Below are 24,410 nucleotides of genomic sequence, written 5' to 3'. Positions count from 1 at the left end.
GAAGCAAGCCTTTCCTTTAAGCTTTGGTTCATTTGAAGATATATCTGCGGCACTAGAGTGGGATGGGCCATGTGGTGTGTATGTGTGCATTTTTGTGTGTGCATGCGTACTGCATGTGTGTGTATGGTGCGGGCATGGGCAGACAGGTTGGCGAAACTTCCCACTCTAATTGATATCCCCATTGTTCCCACTCTGTCATCCATGCCCCAGCTCCTCTGGAGAGCTCCCGCATTAGGATGGATGTGTTGGAACTCACACAGCAGATCAGCACCCAACAGAGCCTGGCGTCTTTGTGATGAATCATATAGAGAGATAAGATGCTGTTATTATAGCCTAACGTGCAATGAGCCAGTTATACCTCATGAGACAGCACATTCCCCTATTATCAGGTAATGTGGCTGTAGAGGTAAAATGTGGTTAATGTTTGAGGAAGATTATCCTCTGTTCTGTAAAATACTGGGATGACTAAACAGCCTCTATTTGCTTTTCACATTCCTCATGCGTAGATCCAACAAAGAAAATAATCTAAATGCATCATGTTATCCCAGGCAATAATGTCAGTCAGTGCCTTCAGCAAATACAGATCTATATCTAGAGAGTGCAGGTTCACCAGTCAGAAAACATCCTCACACAAACACATGACTTATTGATCAGACCTTTTAGAGATCTGTTGGGTAGCTCCACTTTGTGACCTTGTTTGATCATGTATAAGATATGCCATACTACTGGCAGGCCACGAGGAACGTGGAGAGAGTGTTTATACCGGTTCAGCAGTCAGCTCACAAATTATTCATCGCGTATGCCGACCAAGGAACATTCACACGTCTGTGTCACCTGGAGTTCACAACCTAGCTTCCGTACATAGGTGAACTGAGAACCCCTCTCTCGGCCCGCGTTTGAGAAGCATTGACATGTGTTAATTTGAATGCTAGTGTTTGGGCAGTTGTGCAGGGGCACCTATTGAGTGAGTCCTTATGTTGTGAGAGGAGACTGTGGTTTTGGAAACTATATTGTGCTCCTGAGAATTTGGCTTCTGTGCACATTGTTGCATTCCCCTAAAAGACCCACAGGATATATGAAAATGCAGTGCTGGTTCTTTTTTTATTGATGATGTTTAATTACCCTCTAAAAAGCCTGGGCTAGATCCACCTTTTATCGAACTGGCAGTCTTCTTTGTCTTTTTGCAAGCCTTCAGTGACTTCACATTTTCTGTTGAGGCTGTCTATTCATTTCCGATGGTTTTCTATGAACACTCAAATGTACCTCAGCCTGGAAAATCTAAGCATCTAGACACCAGACAAAGCTCTGGCCTTGGCAAGTCCATTAGACTTCCCATATGCCATACAACAACATGAATAAAACATGGGAAGCTATAGAGTAAGTGCGGAGAAGTCCATTTTTGTTCACATCATACAGCCTACATCTAGATTTGCTTTGTGTTGGTGAATAGTTCTGTGCCATACATTGTCTGCAGGTTGAGATTCCTTGTTCATTTGCTGTAACACACTGTTAAAACAGGTAGGGCTTATGGTCATCAAGAACAAAACATGTCAGGCTTTCAAAACATGGGTCCATGGCCAGATTATAGGTACATGTATGACAGTGAGAATTTGTGAGAAGACGTTTCCACCTTAAGTTGAAAAGGATAAATTGATTGGAGCTAAACATTTCAGGTACTGAAAACAACGATTGTACGGATGCCATTCCTCTACAACACTAGAACCTGATTATCTCAGGTTCTGGGCTCCCTGCAGCTGCCTTGGGCTCAACCTCCATACATATGACAGAAATGTGTAACGCCGCAAGAAAGTTGTGAAAAGGAGGAAAAACTCAAACTGCAAAAGGGGACACATATTTACATTTAGTCATTTAGCAGACGCTCTTATCCAGAGCGACTTACAGTAAGTACAGGGACATTCCCCCGAGGCAAGTAGGGTGAAGTGCCTTGCCCAAGGACACAACGTCATTTGGCACAGCCGGGAATCGAACTGGCAACCTTCTGATTACTAACCCGCTTCCCTAACCGCTCAGCCACCTGACTCCCTCTACATATAGCATCAAAGGTCTCAGGTATAAAAAGACACCCATCGAAGCCCATATTCGTTTTATGTTTAACAAGGTATTACTTACCTATTATGGCTATGGAGGTGATCAAAGTTGGCTTTGGTATCCCCCAGTTCTGATTAGATAACACTTTGTCTGCAAGAATCATGTAGAATACCAGCGGCACTTTGCAATGCATTATCAATATGGCAAGACTGCTCTGTGTTGTAAGGTTGACCTTGCCCTCCAGTATGCAGATTATAATGAAAATACATCAAGCAAAGACCACTGTTTCAAATCCTTAGTACAGTGCAACATGAGTATGGTGTCGTGTTATGAGCGTAGGTTTTTTTATGTTGCCCAAACAACCATAACTATTCCCCTAGGTTTAAAGGAAAAGGGGTGAATTGAACTGTGTACGTATATTAACAAAATATACAGGAATTGCATGGGTTTATGGGTTAAACCAGAGCAAGAACAGTCAAAAGTAAGTGAAATTAAATAGATATTTAATAACATTGCAAATGTGACGCCCAATCTATATGAACTAACTTGTGAATTATTGGTTGGCTAGTAAGAGCATTAACAATGAAATGAGTCCACTTACGGATCCTATACCCTCATAACTGTACCCTCATAACTATATATTTTTGTCTCCGAAGTGTCCTGTTTCTTAACCCTAACTCCGGCATTTGTTCAGCTTTAAAAGCAAATAAAGTTCAGAATGTGCACATGCAGCACATCAAGGAATAGCCCTTACACCTCATCAAATATACATTTTGTTTTGCATAAAAGTGTTATGATGGAGCAAACAGCACTCTCTCTCTCTCTCAGTGTAAGCATGTGTGTGTACTGTATGTGTGCGTGTTTGTATAAGCACATGGATTTGGCTTAAAGGGAAAACATTGGACAAAAAGTGCACTCTAAAGGTAGTGTAAAGCCTTGGACATTTGTCATATTAATCCAGACAGCAAGGAAGCTTATTGTATTTTAGAGACGTCCCTTGTAGAGTAGTGATTTATTAACATGGTAGTGGTGGGGGGAGGAGGGAGGTAGCATACTTGGTATGTAAATCTTGTCAATTTCATTGACATTGGACTCGAATTGAAATGTGTATCTGAAAGAAAGTCAGTCTAGGTTAAATCACTATTTAATCATCTATTGCGGGTATAATATGAGAATGCAGAGATTGTCAGCCAAGAGAAAAGAAACAAACGTATCACCATAACCTCAGAAATCTTAAAGAGTTTACAGTTTTCCAGCCAAAACTATGACCTTGCATCTAGTTCAAGTTGGATAGTTGTACAATGAAATGAACTTCGATTAAACTGTTATATCGGTTTATTCTGAGCAATTACCACATTAACCAGAAACAGGTGCAATTGTTAATTGGCAATTAGTATGAGACAGTTGAAAGGTGAAAACATAGGAGTTGTTACAGTAATTAGTCATGACTAAATTTAAACAGCACTGTTGATTGTAGCCTTATTTAAATTGTTTATTCATTTCCATCACACATAACTTTACTAAAAACCAATGCAAACTGGATATGAATATTTGCATTAAAATACTTGCTTCCTAATTCCCTGTAAGCCCATGTATTTGCATATTTGGCATCATATTCATACTTGGTTCTACTCTTGTGAATGGGATATCTTATATTCCAAGCGCTTAACTCTCTCCCTGCTCTCCCCATGCTTGACCTAGTTTTCTGAGTGTTAATATGCTGGTGAGGAGACGTGTGGTGTAGGCATTACCATGTGCCTGCATCCCACTTCCTGTCAGTCGCTCTTTTTTTGTTGTTGTTAATGAAAACTTAAACCAACATTACTAATGGATGCTGGGTTCTACAGAGAGGCACAGGGGAATGAGATATTACAACCAAGTACTTTTCATAAGCATGAGGTATATGACCAAACATTTTGTTGGCTATCTATTGAGTCCTTGTTTTTCTACATAGGGAACTAATGTGTAAATAAATTGAATTGGCTACTAAACACCCTCAGTTTGAGTATAGTCTTAATATGCGTTTGACTTTCATTCAGAGGATCCAAGGTTGAGCTGAGAGAGGTGGCCATAGAAGGCATTATTGACAAGCTACAAAATACCCTTACTTTTATGACTGCAAAAAGTCTCTGAGAGAATGCTAGCTGTAGAAGTTTTTTATGAAGAAGAGACAGTTAATATCATCACAATAGGCATCAAAAACCAGCATTAAGGGAAAAGATTATCATTGAACTGGGATTACCCACACCATGGTTGGTATTCCCTGGCAGTGCCAGGCCTGAGTTGAGCATAATAAACTTCAGAGGGGTAAAAGGATGTATGAACAGCTTCAGTAAATGAGCGAATGTGTTAAGAATCAAATGCAATGAATTTACAGGGGCTACAGGAAAGTAGACGTTGGAACAAAGAAGTGCAGATCACCTGTAGTCACTGTGAGTCATGTAGGCAGCAGATGGTAACATTGTCAGCTGTGAATGTGTGAAGGACAACACCATTTTAAAACTTTCGCACATCACCTACTCCAAATTAGCTGGGCTCATCCCCCCTCCTCTGCGACAACACTGGATGTGAACAAGAAACTGACAGCCTGTAAGATTTTTCTGTAACCAGAGACACAAAGTGAATCACTTTACTCATCGGACTGCTTTGCTTCTGTTTGGGAAACTAAATGTTTATCATTGTTTGTCCTTCCCTCTTCAATACATTGTTCACACGGGCAAAATAAAGACTGCATAACTGTTGAAAATTAATCATAGAGTACAAGACCGAGCAAAAGACCTTCAAAACACTTCTGAGCGAAGTGTATTCCTGCTTTTCAAACAAACTGTGCATTTGCAGCTTCTACATCACCTGCTGCCAAAACATCTGAGCATCTGAGTCTCGTTTCCTTCATCGAAATTTGAATTTGGACTCATATCTCTCTCAACAAAGTATCTGGAAGCTTCTGCAGTCCATCTTGGAAAGGATGAGAGATAGTGTGCAGGTCTCCAAAGGTCACCTCTTGACATTATGGAGTGATTGGGCTTTGTTCACTAGGTGAGGGAGAGTGCTTTCCCATTACTCTCTGTGTGGAGTGAGGCTGGGTGAGGCACAATTGGGAGAGCGGATGGGAAGGAAAAGAGGGTAATAGCTCTTCGTCCTCTCCTGTGTGAAGAGAAAGGGATTTCATCTTTATGTGAGAAGCCGATGATGGGATGGCCTCTTTGTCACCATGGCAATTTAAGTCATTATACAAGCCAGGGCCAGGTAGCTCCTTTACTTTCCACTCTGGCACCCACTGCCACAGCTACCTTTCACAGGAGAGGAGCTGGTGAATCACACTCCTCTCATTTAAACACCTGGGCTAGGTCAGACCTGTTCACAGCAGTCAGACACTTCACTTCACTTCAGACAGTCAGAAAACGTTGACTATTGTGGAACAGAATGTAGCAGTCATTTTACAGGAAAGGGGGGATAAGTCATCTCAATGTTGATGCTTGCCATTGGACAACAGTCCAATCACAATGGCAGTTAAATCATCAAGCTCAGACAAACTAGCAAAATCTCACTGCAGGGTTCTGGGTTATAATCCAGCCTGGGCCATTGGCCCTGCATGTCCTCTCGTACCCTTACATTTCATAACTCAACAAAATGAGTAACATAATGTGAAGCAAAGCAAAACAAGAACACTTGAGAGTAACTGTCTGAGAAATCTCAGTCATCATGGGTATCCTTATTCTTACCCAAACTCTCCTTAAGAGGCTCCTCCAGCCGCCAGGGCGGACCTTTTCATTGCAGCTGTCGATAAAACAGTATTAATACAAGCAGATCCATTCCTGAGGGCATTATGAAACTCTCCCTGACTTTGTGTGCTCAATAAAATATTCATCAGCTAGAGTCTTCACCGGCCCAGGACAGACCAACACTCCTGCTGTCACACTGTTCATGGAGGGGATCTACTGCAGTTAGACCAGACATGCACATGCACACACACACACAAACACACACACACGTATGCTTTAGATAACATAATCAGAGCAGTATGTACTATCTCGATCCATTCCCTGCTGACAAGTTACATGATATGGGTTTTTACAAATAATCATCTAATTATTATTAGAAATTAGCAAGGTCTAGCATTCATCCTGTGAACAGTGATGTGAAGCGTGAGATTTATGTAAATTTGAATTTTTTGAATAATGTTTGTCTAATAATCCAGTGAGAAAAAAACACTTTTACCAGGCATGTCACTTGACAGCAGAAAAGATTATTTCATGATTTCTGAAAAAGGATAAAAATGACACTGTCTGTTTTTTGTATTAGCATGAAAAATCAATTTCCAGCTCCTTCTCTAGACTCTAGCTGGTGTCTAGGTTCATATCGTCAAAGCTCCGAGAACAGATACAGTAATTTGGTGTCAAAGTCAACATTTATTCACAAATGTCTATCGGCCAATATTATTTGCAATCTGGGTACAGAGAGGGGTCTGTGTTCAGTCAACCATTAGCTTTAGCCTTACAAATAGCATCCATTTTTTACAAATCAAATAGGATGTTTCCCCTCTCTCTAACTCTCCCAGCGCTGTACTGTTGAAATATAGATGTGCCCTCTCAATGCCCTCTCTTTGTCTCTCAATGTGAGTCTCCAACTAGCCACCTAGGTTATGACATATGACATGTAGTCTATAGTATGTTCACGGCAGCACAGTGAATGGAAAGGAGGCAGGCACACACACTTGATCATGATTGCATTGTCAAGCTTCAACAAACACACATTAATGAGTGAACAACTCAAGATAGCTTCTGAGTATTAGTCCATATCTATATTTGGAGGATAGGGAGGGTTAGGATTCAGAGGACTGATGTATGAATGACTCAGTCAGGAACATCTTTCAACCAGACCTTATCTGATGAGGGTTCAGGGCAGGAGAGGGGTGTCACTGGATAGGGAAGGGTATACCTTAGTGGTTAGAACATTTGACTGCAGATTAAAGTTCTAAAATTAAAATCCCCTCCTGTGCTGCACACTGCTTTGGAAATGTTGTCATCAATAAGTGTCTGCTAGATTTGGTTGGTTACGCTCAAACACTGGTCACTGGTAATAATTAGGCTACAATATGTGCTTGAGGCAAATTATCAAGGACCTTTTTTGTTGTTAAGGATATCCAAAATAATGTCAAATGACAAAGAAAATGAATGTGTCGTAAATAATTATGGTGGCGTAACATAAACATAATTTATTTTCTTAAGCATTAGCCTAGGCTACACAGCTAAGTAGCCTACGACTGGATAGACTGTGACGATCATTTGAATGACCCGTTGGCAAGAGAAGCTATTTGAAATGAAACAGGAATGAGCATTACCGGAGAATGCACCTGCTCTTGCATCGCCAGCAATTCACCTGGTCACCTGACGCGCCAACTACTCCTCCCCACAGTGCTACGCCAGGGCAGCGCTCAGCACAAATCTGACCGTGCTCCGATATTGCATGGTGTGTGGCTGCACATACAAAGAGTGTGCAGTTTAACTCACCTCTTTGAAAAAACAGGGTCTAGATCTACGTCTCTGCCTCCGAATGAGTAAGTGGTGAACGTGGTTGATTTTCAGGGTGCGCTTCAACAAAAACGAAAGGGCGACGTGTCTTCTACATCTTTTACAGCGACGGAACGCGGGTTCAGCTGCTATTGAACTCAAGCCCGACCATTGACTTGCGCAGATTCCATCACTATCGCGGAGTCCTTACAAGGTAACCAGCTTTATTTTACGACACAATCTGAGCGATTCATTCAAATTTTCCTACACTAGAAGATATATCATGTGGAGTCTGTGATTATTTTAATCAGTTGCCACGATAGCCACCACATGCCTTCATTAAACAGGGATAATTCAAAATAACAATCCTGATATACTGTTATGTACATTTTAAATTGGGCTGAGTCGTTGTAGTTAAATGGAATTGTGATATCGTGGTTTACGAGCCCCTCAAACTCAGAAATTCCGTGCGTGGTTCGATTAGGCTATAACACTGTAGTGTAGGCTATCTTAAATATCATTTGAATATAGGCCTTCATATTGCCAGGGGGATGACAAACTTTTACCCTCAGTTGGTTTAAGAATTTTCCTTTTTCCCGAAAGGATAAAGCAGGATTTGTTGAGCTGAGGTCCTTAACCTATTTGCGTCTTTAAAACAATGGATTAAAACTTTTAAATCTTCAAATCCCATGTGGCGCTGACTTTGCTGTAATCACACCGATAATCGGGGAATTAGAGGGTAAACGGCATGTCTGTGTCAGCGATTGAGCCGTCCCAATGATCGTTCCTTAATCACCGAAATCAATCACCTAACAAGCTCCAGTCGTTCTAAGCCGCTGTTTACAAGTTATTCTCTTGCAGTGAGAAAGTAATCCCACGGGTCGATTGGACAGGGCTGGGCTGGGCTGGGAGTGCAGGCAAAATAACGACACCAAAAATAGGCTTTTGGGCATAGGGGTGAGCACCTGAGCGCAGAACACTACTCAACGAGTCTGGTCTTTTAAACTACTCAAGACAAATAGCATATACCAGCTAAACAACGCAGTGGTCCGTTACTGTTTTACTATTTTAGTTCGCTCTATTATGGTTTGAGGGATATATTGAATGGGCTTTATGATAACTGTTGCCTACACAAATTACATTTTCAATGGCGTTGCTTCCCAGTTTCCTCTAGCAATCCTTCATAACAACAGGCATTTATTAATGCCATTGGCTGTGTGGTTCACCTTTTAATTACAGTGTGTGTGAGTGAGTGTTATGCAAACTTTCAGCTCAATTTCTCAAGGGGATAAGTCAGGACCAAACAAGTTTATTTATGTCAGCATTGTGATATGATATGACGTGAACATGTTCAGGCATCAGACCAATTTTAGACATTTGTTAATTGTCTCTGTGAAACAAAATCCCTGCCACAACCAACTGTAGACGTTTGTGTTAGTGTGATAGACCATCCCTATGGGGACAAGCTGATAGTTCGATAGGGGTGGAGGACAGGGGCACAGCTCGTTATTTTCATACTTGACCGATTACTATGAATGGCTGTCTATCTAGCCATTTCACAGTAGTCATGTTTGATTGTCTGTTTGCTTTGTTGTCTGTACAGTTGGACAGGGCAGGCAAGGGTGAACGCTGAGAGAACTGGGCTTGTGGTTTTGTTCAGGAGTGTATTCCTGAGAGCTTTCGAGTTTGACAGTAGTTGCAACCGGAAGGATCTTTTCAATTTCGTACACATGATGAACCCAAGGGAGTATGATGAAAAGAGTTGGCTAGGGGAAAGGGTTGTACAACTGAGGAAAGGTAAGTGGGGGGTGATGAATGCAGTTATAAACTCTCTTTTCAAAAAAAGTTTTTTTAATGTTTTGCTTGATGTATTTTTTATCAATTGTATCCTATTCACTTCCACACACACACAAAAATGTTTCCTTTTCAAGCTAGACATCAACGAAAGACCACAAGAATGGTATTAATATTATATGAGGTTATGTTTGCTGAATTAAAAGAAGATACTAGTCAGGCGAGGAAATGGCAGTGGGAGTTTTAAAACATGTAAATGTATTCTAGATTTGGAATTTTATTATGTATTAATATTTTGGGGGAAATGTTGGGATTCTCCCTCAGGAGGCGAAGTAGCTATCATCAAAGCAGCAGCTCTTTCACTAGTTATGTGTGCCAGATCTAATCTGCAGTCCTAAATATCTGGAGTTAATTAATATTCTCCTGTTGGAAGTAAGTCTTCTCTACTTTGTCCGTTAAGGGAGATGGAGAGAGGCTGCTCGCTACAGGCCGTCTGGAAGGTGTGACCTCTGTTGCCATGGTGACAGGCTTTACGAGGGCAGGTACCACTTGAGATGGCACCTGTCAGATCTAAGCTGTCACATGTCCCCTGTGATTGACTCTGATTCCAGATAATGATAGTGTTGCTCATCAGTTTTGGCTCATGATTCATCAAGCCCCATAGCGGAACACGGCAGCCTCATTTGGCCTTGGCTTTCAACCTCTCTTACGTCTAAGACCCAGTCACTTGACCCAGAGCACTGAAGTGCCTGAGGGTTTGTACCAGGCTTGACTACCGGTTGCTCTTTGATTTCTGCCCTGGACCCTATTATTATTCTTTAACTCTCAACAGAACATTCATCATTGTTATGTTAATCTCACATGCAGGCTGATTTCCTGCACGGGCGTGGAGTGGAGCATTCATCTCTCTCCCCTGTGGACTGATTACTGATCACACTAACATTTCCCATCTGCCTTCAGGCAGGAAATCAGAGGATTAGCAACAACTTCATGCTTATTCCTCCCATATCTTCCAGGCTTTTCCGATCCTACCGAGGCCATTGTTATTTTAAGTAGCTTGGCAATTGAGCGTGGAAGCCGCAGCTAATTCCCAGAGTCTTGGAGATCTAGTGTGCCGTAACGTTATCTCTTCCTAGCTACCTCCCCCTGCTTTTCTTGCCCTTTCATGCCGCCAAGGGAACTAGTGCGAGAGAGGACCGTGAAGTTGGCTGCCAGCCCCCTCCTGGCCCCCCTTCCTCCCTCCTATCCCATGCTCATACATTATAGATAAGTCACTGTAAGTTACAGCACAGGGGCAAAACTAGGCTAATGCCCAGATTTGCATATTTGTGCCAAACTCCATTATTCATGAGTTTGCCAGGCAGTGCTCCACACAGCGTAAAGCTACCTAGCCGGGCTATATCTCTGAGGCTGATCCCACACGGCCCAGCGTCCCCGTGAGCGCTCGCACACACCAGCGCTGCATGAAAAGCAGTATCGATGCAGTTGTCTGATCAGCTCCGAAGCTGCAGCTCATCAAAAATCCAGGGTAAGATAGAAGGCCCCTGCCTGAGGAAGACTGGTTAAAGGAACCTGGGTTCGGATGACGTTCCTTCGATATTTTGTACCACATGGGAGGCTTTGTAATGCTCAGTTTGCAGTCTTTTGGGAATAATGGGACAGTGTGCTTGTGGGTGGGGTGGGGTAGAGATGAAGGAGAGCCCTACCACCATACTTCACAGCCTCAGATGAATAGGCACATGTCAAGCAGATCACTAATTATTTGGGGTTGTGTACAGTACAGGCTTTTTCATGTCACCTCCATGCCTTGTCATATTTGTCACATTAATGGAAAAGGGCTCTTTTGACAGATCGTGCCCCTGTCGTGTGAAGTAGGTCTTATTTTGATTCTCCTAATTTTCCCTCATTCTCCAAGAATATACTTGTGTGTGTGTGTACCAATTGTGTAGATGTGTGTGTGTGTGTGTGTGTCTGAGGTAGAGGGACGCCTGTGGGTGTCAGTTTGTGCAACTGTGTGTGTGCGAGAGTGTGTATCACTGCATTGCCCTTGTAGTTGAACATACACTTGCCTTATGCTGGAGGCTGTAAGATAATTAATTTTTATAACATTTCAGTGATCTCTGACTGTTCTCATGTTTATGAAATATGCCCCTATTCTGTCTCAGGGCCTCAGAGTAGAATATTTTAAGAAATAATTTAGGAAGTTATTTTAATTTAACTGTGTTTCATTGAAATGAGGCTTGGCACAAAAGCTTTTTTTCTGAACTCCAAGGAGATTTTAAGATAATGAGGGCATTCATTTGTCTGGGAGCCTTGACAAGGTGATAAGGAGGGACATCATTTAAGACTTGCTTTATGCACATATTATGCATATTAAGCGGTGTCATAGCAACTGTTGGAACCGCTCATAAAACAAAGATTTAGCTTTTGTCACTCACTGGGAAATGAAATCAAAGGGGAGAATATGAGCTATTTCTGCTTGGGACTGTTCTTTTAAACTTGAAGTGCATAACCGAAATCATTTGAAAGGAGTAACTTGAGGCAAATAAGTCGTAAATGTCAACAAGTCAGCTCGACTGCCACCAGAAGCAGTGCTTGACATTTGCCGGAGAGGAAGAGATCTTTGTATGACTAAATCTGATATATGATCTTTATAAACATTGATTGAGGTTTATTGAGGTGTATGTAGGTAAATGGAAAGCTAGCTCACAAAAAGATAATCCAGGCAACATGGCTGCTAGACCCACTGTGCTCTCCTCTACTTCAGACGTGTGGGATGTGTGATTATTTATTGTTTTTAATTGGTTAAACCCACTCTTTCAAAGCTGCAGCTGGTTAAAGTGTTTTATGGGGGTGCATGTGTATGTTGCCATTGCTTAGTTTGCACAGTAAAACTCACAGTAAAACCTTGTATAGGTGCTTGTAGGTAGGGAAACAGTGATGCATGTGCCAGTGCAGAAGCCCCCATGGCCTGTGACCTATAGCTGTGAGCACTATACACGCATTCCATTTTTGTTAGACCAACCACCCGACCAACAGTGAGCTATAGAGCTGTTAATCACAGCTGCTAAAGCCAGAATGTTTAGAGAAGAATCCCAGGGATTTCTATAGAGAACGTTGTCATTTGTGTAATTTTGTCCAAAACAGTGGCTGTACATGCATACACGAGGCTGACTTTTTGCTCTGCAGTGGAAAGTAGGAGCTAAATTGAAGCTGTCCATGGTTCTGACTGTCAGAGGGTTTTATTGTGGTGGTGCTGAATGGACAGTGTTGATAGAGCGTAGGTCTGTTTGCACCCAAGGATTATTTGAACACATTTTGCAGAAGAGAAGTTAAAAACCTAGGCAGCTTTGTGGTCATTTTTTGCAGTGGCAGAAGCCCTCTGTGATTTCATGCAGCACAGCTCCATGGGGGGAGACTCATTGCCCAGCAAATTAAACCATTACCTCCAGTCGGAGTTAAATATGGAGAAATGACTCATTTAATGTCCGATTACTCCTTAATACAGCAGTCTAAACAATGGGAGACGTTCATTTCCGGATGTTATTTCTGCTACTCAGAAAGATAAGGAGCTGTAATTTCTGGCCAAGGATGCTGTGGCGATAGAGAGGCTTTATAAAAAGATGCACAGTTCTAAGGATGGTTTCTGTTCGGATTCATTATTAGTAGACTCTCCGTGCTGGATATTTGTCTTCATTATCGTGTGGGGCGCTGGCCAGATAACACCACCTCCTTTACTTTCCGAGCCTCAGTCCCTCACGACAGTAAGGCTGTTTCTTATCGTGTGGCTGTGTTCAAGAAGACAACTGAGCTATTCTTATGTGCTGACAGAATTACAAAGGTTAATCATCAATTTGGGCTAATCTAAGTTAAATACCAATGGAGCCACTGGTGCTGGTCACAATAGAGATAATCAGCCGAGGCCTAGAACAATCATGTGTCTAAATGGGCAGACAGTTCATCTGGGTGTTATAAAATGGGATTTAAGGCCAAATGGGAATTATGTCACTGCCAATCAGTATTAACTCTTTTCTCTGTTGTTTCAAGAAGAGCATTATTGATTTGAATATCTTCCATCTAAGATAACCAACTTGATTATCCACATGTTGTTGTTGCACATAGTGCTTAATTTTAGTCTTTGCAATTCAGCACATTTATTTATGTTTTAAGCAGCCCTAAGGGGAAAAATAGTGTGTGAATACCCTTACCACACTGTTGCTGTTGGTGAATTGGTTGATTGGTTTGGAAGTCATGCAATCAAGGCAAAGATCTCTCGTCCTCATTCTATAAAAGTAAGTAATTAATTCTTCCTTTTTCCCCTCAGTGATTACTCAGCCGACTAGGAATGGGAGACAGTCATTACAAGAGTCTGGTAAAAAGTGTCTGCCTGGCTAATTACAGCTAGACCTGGTTCACCTCTATTCTGGTCTAGTCTGTCCTGATTTTGGCCTTTTACCCCAGTCAATCACACAAATGTTGTTGCACATTCTTATAGACTGGCACACTGTTGGTGTTAATACAAATATTGTGAATTCCAACCAAGGATTCATAAATGTTGTTTTTGATATTAAACCTGAGGAGGTTAGTTGCAATAGTCTTTTGTATGCTTATCAAGTAGAACAACAAAACAAGAGCCACTTAGACAAAAATAACCAGATTCATCTTGAAGCTGCTGAGTTGTGGGTGGGGAGAGGATGATGGGAAAGAGAATCAGCCAAACCTAATGGCTTTGACAGTAAACTCCACTTGCAATACAAAATGACCACCTTAAATAAAGATGGGGCCGAAAGAAAATCAATGAACTGCCTAGACAACCATGGCATTCATGCGCTAACACGCAAACTTCCCATGATGTTCTCTCTCCAAAGGCACGTTGCTTTGAGTAGCACCTATCTCTAGATTGAAGCCGTCAGACACGGCAACAAAGCAAGCCAGCAGATGCCCTTTCTACACCTCCTTTTATTCCTCCCATTATGCTTTTGATGTCGGGTCCACAAACTTCTCTAATTAAGGATTCTTCTTCGACGGGGTCTCTCGTAAAACGGCTCTCGCTGCGAAAACGTGGGCTGATAAAAGCAATTATTGGGCCTACGACCTCCATAGCCTCTTATCTCCCATAAACACTTCAGTTGGTTTTACAGGGCCACGGAGGCGGCGGAACGAGCAATAAGCCAAAGGGGGAAGAGGGGGCTCCATGACTTATTCATGAACAGGACCGGAACACAAGGGCACAGATGAAAGTGACAGGGAAAGAAGTTTTCCTGCGAAGTCATCTTACAGTTGTGATAAAGCTAGTCGGAAAGTTGCGAACTGATTAAACTTTGGCCGGCTAACTTCTTGTCTCCGTATGCGATAGATAACGAAGTTTGGGATACTTCCCTACACTCTTATACTAAGAAAATACGCTTGTTTCATTTCGATTGGGAAAATTGTTGGTCAGGGAGTTCAACAGTAGTTGACATGGACTTTCTGGATTCAGGTCAGCTCTGGACTGAATTGACTGAAATGATGGCCGATTCCTCACACAGCCCTAACCTGATTCTGTCGGACTAGTAGAGCTCTACACACAGGATCATTGTCGTTTCCTTTCAGACGGCCCTTTTCATCAGACACATCGAATCCTACATCTCTATTTCCCACTGTAATGGATTAAATTCACTTAGAGTCAGGGATAATGAAGTCTCTTTCTCATGTCTCCTCATTGCAGTGTGTGCTCCAATTCTTAAAACTGATGACATAGCCACCTCTCTGTGGAGCCATTCTAAGAAGGAGTGCATTGTGGGGTAGTGTTACAGTACACACACCTAAAACATCCCTTTAAAGCAGTGTTCCCAGACAGAACAAAGGGGGGGGGGGAAGTATGAGGAGCAAAAAGAGAGAGGAAACCAATATCCATGAGTTCCTGCGAGGGCACACTCTGGAGTCTGTTTTGAACTTGGCATGTGTTTGTGCTGCTTTTCAGGCAATATGGCAATGGACAGTGTTGTCTGACAGACGGAGAGGAGGGGGGGGGGGGGGCATCAGAGGAGTGACTTTATTCAATAATGTAATGATGGCGCTCTCCCCTGCTCGCTGCCACGACAACCGGGTAGATGTGTGAGGATGTTTACCCCCCTCCCCGCCATCTCCCTTCCAATCAGATATCTGTATACCCCCCCTACCAGAGAGCCAGAGCTGTGGTGTGCAGAAATGGATCTGGAGATGTCATTATAGATAAACATCTTCCCGACAATCTTTTTCATTCCCAATGGTGGGAAATTACTAGGATGCTGGCAGACGTTTAGCACTCGTTCTCTTAGTCTACCTTCGAAGTGTCATATCTCAAGGCTACATATAGTGTTTACAAAGTGAACTTAACACAGACACAAGGCACATTCAGCTAATTACAGACTACATCAGTGGTACAATATGTGGATGCATTATTAGCCACACAAACACAAATGTAATTAAAAAAGGATTAAACTAAGTATAAAACTGCTTTAGTCATGTTTTGGCTCAATAGCTTTGACCTATATAGATCAAAGCCTTGTGATTAGGTTACAATCAATTGCCAGCACACGCAGGTCTTGTTACTACATGAATTACTTATGTTAATCAGGTAATGTAAGACTGGGATTGTATAATTTTAACATTGTGTTTCCCATGTCCAAGGTCACTGGTAATGTATGTATAATCTTCCAGCTATGTGCAGCTGTCAACAGCGATCAATAGAACTTATGATCTCCATATTCCTACAGTTCTACTTGGGTTGTTTACTGATCAGACACACTGTACTCATTTTGACTGTGGGGAGCTACCCTCCACTCATTATGGGATTACCTACAGTCCCATGAATGGAGTATTATTAGTGTTTGTTCCCAGCTGTAGCAGCAGAATCGCTCCAGCGTCTGGCAAGCGCTATCAGTCCACAGAAGGCCCCGACAACTCCAACGTTTGCAGTGTCTGCTAAGCACATATTTGTCATGGTGCAGAGCGCTGGTGGGACCATGGTGCTGGCTGTCCAATAAGACGCTGTGCTGCCAGAGGAGGAAACAGAGCCCAAATGGCACAGCATATAGATGTACCAGCTGTACATTAGAGGAGGATTCGATGATATTATGTCTGCATGGATGTCCACCCCTCTCCAGAGCATTTTATTATATCCCAAGAGGCGAGGGTTGAGCTATGTTATGGAATAAACCAACTGTACAGCTACTGCTCAGTGCTAGAGTTCACACTGCAGTTAGCTTGTAGTCCACGCTATTGTGTAGTGTGTATAGTAGTGTAATGTGCTTCTCATGAAGGGTTAATCAACAACAACAAAACTGAATAGAGAACTGGTGCCCACTAACCAAGCATACACTTTACCTCTTCAATCAGTGTGTGTCTGTCTCCCCCCCCCCCCCAAAACTGCTGTGAATTCTTTGTCAGCACCAAACATCCCATGCCATAGCTTTCTCATTAAACTATTCATCAGATAGGCCTCATCAAAGATTAAGACTATCCCTGCAGTTCATTACAAGATGCCCTGCTTTTTATTTGATGAAGTAATTCATTCATTATGTATGTGAGTATTGCTGCTCATAGGAGGCCTTGGAGACAGGAGAGAGAGCAGGCTCAGCCTTACAGAGAACAAGAGATGGAATGAGAGGGAGACAAAGAGAGAGAGAGAGAGACGGTGGAAGGAAGGGAAAAAAAGATTGATAGTGAGAAGAGGAGAGAGAGAGAGAGAGAGAGAGAGAGAGAGAGAGAGAGAGAGAGAGAGAGAGAGAGAGAGAGAGAGAGAGAGAGAGAGAGAGAGAGGTGGAGGGGAAAGAGGGTAGACGGTAGTAGAGTAAGATGAAGAGAGATAGATGAGGATAGCAAACAAGAGGGTGAAAGCTGAAGATAATAGAGTGGAAGGGAATTTGTTTTGATGAAGTCAGGGAGTACGCGTGTCAGAGTTGGATTTGGTGTTCACTTATAGATGAACCCGGAAATAATGACTTACTTACAGGTTGGAGGATCTGATGACTTTTTTTTGGCAGAGAAAATATATAATGAGCTCACATTAAAGTTAGAGAGGGTGAGAGAGTTGTCAATTCTGATGAGACCTGAGAGCCAATCCAGCTCAGTGGCATTGGTGCTTCATTAGAACTGAGTGTCTGAATGAAGCACATGAGGGTACTCTTTCATTGGATCCCTTCTCATTTTTATCTCTGACCATAGAGTGACTCAGCAGGGCCTGTGATTGGCTAAGCCACTTCATCCATCCACTTCAGTCATCCAAGGCTGAAAAGTAAGTCCTGTGAGGGACCCTTAAGGAACCTAGACAATGTTGATATTCAGGTGTACTTTAAATCAGACATCATCTGCCACAATGAATACACAGCTACGATAATACTTTTGTACAACGTGGTGAAATCCAAGGTCTGTATGTTATTGTAAGACTAAGCAAGGGTCAGAAAGAGGTTAAGGCAGATCTCGAGTGCTATTTTATAGCACTCGAGATCCACATTTATGCAATAAGTAAGAATGGTTGAATGTGTCAACAACACCCACACACAACCATGGACATGTATGCACAAACACAGCACAATCAACAAAACTAAATCACATCACCCACAGTAATCTGAGACAAAATGATGAGCTGAATACATTGCTTACAGAAGTTTGCTGCAGAAGTGAAAAGGGAGACCCGACTTAGCAGGAAGACTGCAAAAGGATTAGAGTTAAAACACCACAATTAGTGTCTACGCTGAGGGCACACATATCTCAGTGTACCAGTTAATGGCAGATTGCCCCCTTTCGCAGCCCATAATGAGCGCTGTAGATGACATGTGGGTGTGGATTAGGTCACCGTTTTACTAACGCTCTCCAGAAATAGCCGGATAACTCTATGTTCTCTGCTGAAGCTGCCACCGTTTCCTTTAATTACAGCCAAAACAAACCCAGCCTCCTCTATCCCCCCTTATTGTGACTTAATGTATGGAGCTGTGCTGATGTAGCCTGGTGCATTCGTTTTCATAGTAAATGACCATTTCATGAAACAGGTTAGGGATTGTGTGCTTGTCTATCTGGATTAGGTTTGTGTTCGAGTATGTGGCAAGGCATGGATCATTCTTAGCGGTAAGTTTAGATTTGTTAATAAGTAGTCTTGTCTGTCAAGGTGGGTATGTCAAAGTGTTTTTTCTCGAACCTTGGTGGTCTATTAGAGTAAAGAAAATATATTTGGTTCGATTGTAGTTGAAAAATACAACTACAGAAATAAATATAAATGCAATGAAATGCACCAGTTCTCTTAGACACATCAGTGGTATACCAACCACAAACAAACAGACATGAAGCTTCAAGCATTTGAGCATCTACCCAGTGGAGCTCGTTCTTCTTGGTAGAAGCAGGTGTCTGAATTCTGTTCTAGGATAAGTTATTTGCCCCTAAAGTCCAGTTTTACTTTTCTATAACTGTCAGTTGTATCATAACATTTCAGATTTGAGTTGCAAGGCATTGGAAACCAGTAAGCAGCTTTCCATTGCTATCCATTAATAGGTACTTCAAACTACAGTAACAATATCTAAAGACTTTATTGCCATATTGGGGTGTGAATGTATTATGCCAGTGATCCCACTGTGCTCTTCAATACATCCATTATTTAAAACCCATACTGTAGGTGGGAGTAGAGTCTCAGAGTTAGACAGTGTGTGGGAGGCAGTGATACCCCACTGTTTCTCAATGTTTATGGATGTTGGAGGAATAATGGGTGAGAACAAGGGAGGATTAATAAAATGGAGGGAGCAACGGTGAAAAAGTTGTGTTTGTGTTTACCTTCGACAGACCATCTAAGGGGGAGATAAACTAATTAGATTTTATTGGAAATACAAGACTGTGGGTTTGATTTTAAAAAAATCGTAGAAATGCTGTCTGTGTGTAGCAGAGGGGGAATGGCAAAGGCTGACTAGCGATGAAATGGTGCAGGAAGAGAGAAGAAAAAGCGAGGGATGGTGTGATGAAGAGGGCTTGCTCTGAGGCCTAACCTCTGTGTTGTGTGCTGCAGTTTGTTTTGATCATTACATCTCCACAGCAAAAGGAGCTGCAGTGTTGCTGATTGGGCCTGTGTCCCATGTGCCAACATAATCTATCAGAACATACACACAGAGCCGCAGCCACAGGCCCGCTACCGCTGTTCACCACTAGAACACTGTAACAAGCCCCCAGAGTCTGACCAAGGGCCATCCAACACCTATTGGAATATACCTCCTGTGTGTGTGTGTGTGTGTGTGTGTGTGTGTGTGTGTGTGTGTGTCTTCCCAATTAAAGAGTGGGCTATGTGGAGCAGGACTACTTAATAAAAAAAAAGTTGAAATACACATTTAGGACGATGCCATCAACAAACCAAAGTCATTGATTTTAGACTAAACCGAATGACTTTTTAATCAAGCCCAATTATACCAATAATAGTCTTGTATTAATGACACAGTAATGAGGTCATATTAAGAAAACAAAGCTAGGCTGTATAATACCTGCTGCTTGCCATGTCTAATAGTAGGGGGAAATGGTTCAATATGAATGAGGGTTTGTTCTTTCTTCCTCCCTCCGATATGGAGGGAGGAAGCTGCTTTCTGTAATTAGTGGGAGACTGGTTTCCTGTGGAGCTAGCAACCTGTGGCGTCTCCCTCGGTGCCTGGTAGGATGATGAATAGCGGCCGCTGAACCGGGAGGAATGGTAGTACACTGTTGGCTGCAACTCCAGGAAGCGGGGCAATCGGATAGAAGGAAACACAGATAAGCTAGAGGTTGAGGTCACAGGTCAGCAAACCGCCGTCTGTAGAAGAACTGGGTCCGTCGTCCTAGATGAGTCATAGAGAGAGAGTTGAGTTTCATGAAGACCTGAACTTTTGATCTATGATCACTTTTGCTCCACCTCAATGTGACCTCTTGCATTGCTGTGGAACTGTCGATTCTGCCTGCATCGGCTTTGTCACCTGCCAGCGGCCCCTCTACATTCAGTCCAAATAGTGTTGGTTAAGTGGCCTGCCAGATAGTGTGCTGGCTGTGCGGTGAATGAAAAGCTGAAGATATGCATCAAGTGCTGAATAAAGCAATGATGGCCCAGTGGGATGTGAAACAATGGCTCATTCCAGGTGGCGGTGGGCTGAGAGGAGTGAGGGGAATTGGATGAGACAGAGAGCTCGTCTGGCTGCCTGGCTGTTAGCATTGGACTTGGCAGCTCTCTGCCAGGGAAACGCTGACAGGCAGGCGTGCCTGTCACAGCACATAAGTGCCTCCCTGCACAGACATCCACAGAGCACCTTTTTCTCTCCGCTTCTCTCTCTCTCTCCATTTCTCTCTCTCCTGTCCTCCGCCCCCGCCTCGGCACCGACGGGTAAGTCCAGCCCCCAGCCCCACTCTCAGTGGCAGCTCTAGTCCTAGCCCCATCTGCATTCACGCCGTCTATCCCCAGGATCCGTCTTCAGAACCCAGTCCCTGTCCCCTATCCCTCGTCCCTGGACACCGCTGATAGTTCCAGAGCAAAGCGGGTGTCACTCCCCATAGCGAGCAGTAGATATACATAGTTAGTAGGCAGAGTGGAAGGCTGGCGGTGTCTCTGTAGGAGCGGGCGACCGCCTGAGAGCTTGAAGGTGCCAGGAGGGTCAGCTGGTCCTTCTCTTGAATGATGGCACAGATGGCTCCATCCCAAGTGTACTGTGGTTCTTTATCATTAACGCTGTACTGCTCATTCAACATTCAGTAAGAATGACAGAGCAATTTAATGCATCATTAAAGTCAGCAGGACACAGAATACCCCAGTTATTTGGTGTTATTTTGCCATGATTGCTTTTTTCAAGATTTTACTTAAGGTCACACAGATTTTCACAATAATATAATTTACCAATCGCCATTGATAGAAACTCACTTGTTTGGAATTGCTGAGGGTGAATATGTTGAACAAAGCAAGTATAAAACCAGCCAGTGAAGAAGACAAAGAAGCCTGTCTTAAGCGACAAACAAAATACAAATTTTACCAGACTAACAACTCAATAGGATGATACTTTGCAGATCCACTAAATGTCTAACTTCAGGTCACCTCTACACAAACCCTGATTTGTTACCAGGTCCTGCTACCACGATGGCATGAGGGATGAGATTACTATGACCAGCAAAAATGACTGCCACTTTTTTTTGCAATGCAAAATTGCAATGCAAACAAGCCAACACCCTCACAAAGTGATACGAGATCACCCGTAGTTTCTCCGATTAACTGTCTCACTGCGTGTCGTCCGGCAGATAAACATATGTAGGAGTTTGGAGCCGTCCAAGTTTCAAACTTTGTCAACATTTGATTGCTCTAAACAGCCAGGCTCCCTTCATTTATAATCAGATACCTGTGCAATATTATTATCTTGTCATCCTCTCACTCCCCACCCAACCCCCACATGAAGTGCCCCACTGTTTGAGATCCACTGGTTAAGAATGCATTACCATGACTTTTGGTAGTATTGGCTGGTGTTTACACCGCAAAGCAGTTGGTTGCTCTGGCGTGGGAGAAGGCTGCTCACTAAGCTTGTTTTACACCAGAAAGTATATGAGAGGACTGTTAAGGCTAAGGTCACGAAGAGTAATATAACTCATTTTCCATCTCTCTACTTTCATTTGTGCTGAATCGAATGACCCCAATGTCAATATTTTTTTCTGGAGAATCAAAGTTATCTAAATGTAGGATTTTCTTTCAATGCCTGTTACTACTTTGCCCTCGTGGCCCACTCTCCTTTTGATGTAGATGTTCCAGGGCAGGTGTTAAGTGTATTGATCTGGGTGGGGATTATGACCTGGTAAAACAAGATGAAGTGGTCTGGCCTCTGTGTTTTGGCCTCCAGCCACGCTTGCAGATCTCAGACACATTTTGTAATGAGTTGTGTGAATCTTTTTCAGACAGTTAAATTGCAACATTCAATAGATGCAAAGTGTCTCTTTTTATAGGCTGGGGGCTCAAATGGGCCTATGGAGGGAAGGAGACGCAAAGGGAGATCATAAAAAGGAGGATGTACTTGAAACTGACATGCATTGTATAAATGACATGAAAGCTGTGTCAGGTTAAAGAGGAAAGTGCCTCGGGGCGAACTAGCTTGTCATTCTGCCGTAGACGTCGAGATCTAAGTTGTTTCCTGTCTTTTTTGTCTTCTGTACAGATGTACCACGGACTGGCTGTGAGACTGGCTCCTCGTCAAGATCAATGGCAAACACAGACTGCTGTTCCCCGCTCCGCTCCCATACGCTTTGATCACAGAGATATGGATCTGGTCCACAGTTAAACCGAAAGAATTCTCTACCTTTCCTTTGTCCTCTTTTAGCGCTCGTTGACCATCTCTTCTTCTTCTTTTCTCATCATGGCCCGCTTGCTGGCACCTGCCTTTCTCCTGGTGCTCCAGACATTTGCTGCCCCGCCACCGTTTGTCCATGCTGGGGACAGCCCAACACTAGACACCCCAGATCTGGGCACGGGACTATTGGCCAATGACACTGAAGATCCGACCTCGACTCCTCCCCCTGGGACTAGCAAACGTGCCCCCCATAGCATCATCATCGGTGTTCGCAAGGGGGGCACGCGTGCCCTGCTGGAGATGCTGGACATCCATCCTGAGGTCGCAGCTGCTGCCACCGAGGTGCACTTCTTCGACTGGGATGAGAACTACGCCAAGGGCTTCGACTGGTACCGGGAGCTGATGCCCTACTCTTACCCGCACCAGATCACAGTGGAGAAGACTCCCGGCTACTTCACGTCCGCCCTGGCGCCTGAGAGAATCCACGCCATGAACTCCTCCATCAAGCTGCTGCTGATTCTGCGTGACCCCGCGGAGCGGGTCATCTCGGACTACACGCAGGTCTACTTCAACCGCCTGGAGAACCACAAGCCCGTGCAGGCCATCGAGAACCTACTGGTGCGGAACGGAGCCCTCAACACGCGCTACAAGGCCATCCAGAGGAGCCTGTATGACGTCCACATGCGCAACTGGCTGCGCCACTTCCCTCTGGAGCAGATCCACATAGTGGACGGCGACACTCTGATCCGGGACCCCCTGCCCGAGCTTCAGAGGGTGGAGCGTTTCCTCAACCTGCCCCCCAGGATAATGTCCTCCAACTTCTACTTCAACCAGACCAAGGGCTTCTACTGCATCCGGAGCGATGGCCGGGAGCGCTGCCTCCACGAGTCCAAGGGACGCCCCCACCCCGCTGTCAACGGTACAGTCCTGCAGCAGCTTCGCTCCTACCTCCGGGAGCACAACCGCACCTTTTACAGGCTGGTGAAGCGCTCCTTCGACTGGCAATAGCACAGTCCCCCCTCAACCCAAGAGGGGTTTTAGAAACCACTGGCCTGAACGAGTGCTGATTGGACATTTCAATGAGGGCAGAAGCACTTTACAAACCCCAGACCCCAAACGCTCCTATGAATTGCCTCTTAACTCTGCTACCTTGTCCGGCAGTTCTGCATTTATAACTGAAAGCAAGAACATTTTAACTACACGCGTTAAAGAAAAACGAAATGAAAAAACCCAAGCTTAATATGTAATTCTCTGTGCCGAAAGTGAAGTGATTGCAGAGTTGCTGCAAAACAATTTTGTGAAAACGATGAAGGTTTTTTTCTTTCCTTGTTTGATATTCTTGTACTTGATAATAAATTGTTCTGCTTTGAAATGTGCCTGTGGAACAGGATCGACTTGTCCCCTCATTTGATGTGCCTCGCAGCTCATAGCCTGAGTTATTTTGGGAGTATTCACAGGTTGACTGAGGCATTAGGATAAGCCTTTGAATTGCTGCGATAAGAAGGAGGACATTAATGCAGGAAAATGGTTGGCCTACAGCGGTGCTTTGGTAGTACAGAATTCACTAATGGTTTTGGACATTGAAGTCAGCTAGCCCACAGCTAAAGCAGCCAAATCATAAGAGTCAGCAAGCGAAGGTTCAGCCAGCTCCTTTTTCCTTTCACCACTGTTCAACAGTTTGCACCTGCTGTAGGAGGCAAAAGCTAAATCACATGCCTAACAGGTCTCACAGGGCCTAAATGCTGAAGGGGCAGTTCCACATGAAATTATATTTAAAGGG

At 43.5% G+C, this 24,410-nt stretch overlaps 1 protein-coding gene across 2 annotated transcripts; it reads left to right on the top strand.

Annotated features, from left to right (window-relative positions):
* The first annotated feature begins 7,464 nt into the window (after positions 1-7,464).
* hs3st1l1 (heparan sulfate (glucosamine) 3-O-sulfotransferase 1-like1) lies at positions 7,465-24,020 on the top strand. 2 transcript variants are annotated; one of them, XM_062464635.1, is made up of 2 exons: positions 7,465-7,773; positions 22,499-24,020. In XM_062464635.1, exon 2 carries the CDS (start codon positions 22,697-22,699, stop codon positions 23,636-23,638), a length of 942 nt encoding a protein of 313 aa, XP_062320619.1. In that variant the 5' UTR covers positions 7,465-7,773; positions 22,499-22,696; the 3' UTR covers positions 23,639-24,020. The 2 variants fall into 2 exon arrangements, with proteins under 2 accessions (XP_062320619.1, XP_062320620.1); XM_062464636.1 differs by lacking the exon at positions 7,465-7,773 and adding an exon at positions 9,248-9,356.
* The last annotated feature ends 390 nt before the right edge of the window (positions 24,021-24,410 follow it).

The sequence above is a fragment of the Osmerus eperlanus genome, chromosome 6 (assembly GCF_963692335.1).
Source record: "Osmerus eperlanus chromosome 6, fOsmEpe2.1, whole genome shotgun sequence".
Taxonomy (NCBI): domain Eukaryota; kingdom Metazoa; phylum Chordata; class Actinopteri; order Osmeriformes; family Osmeridae; genus Osmerus; species Osmerus eperlanus.
Note: the sequence above shows the minus strand (reverse complement) of the source record. Positions and strands in the feature narration are given on the sequence as shown.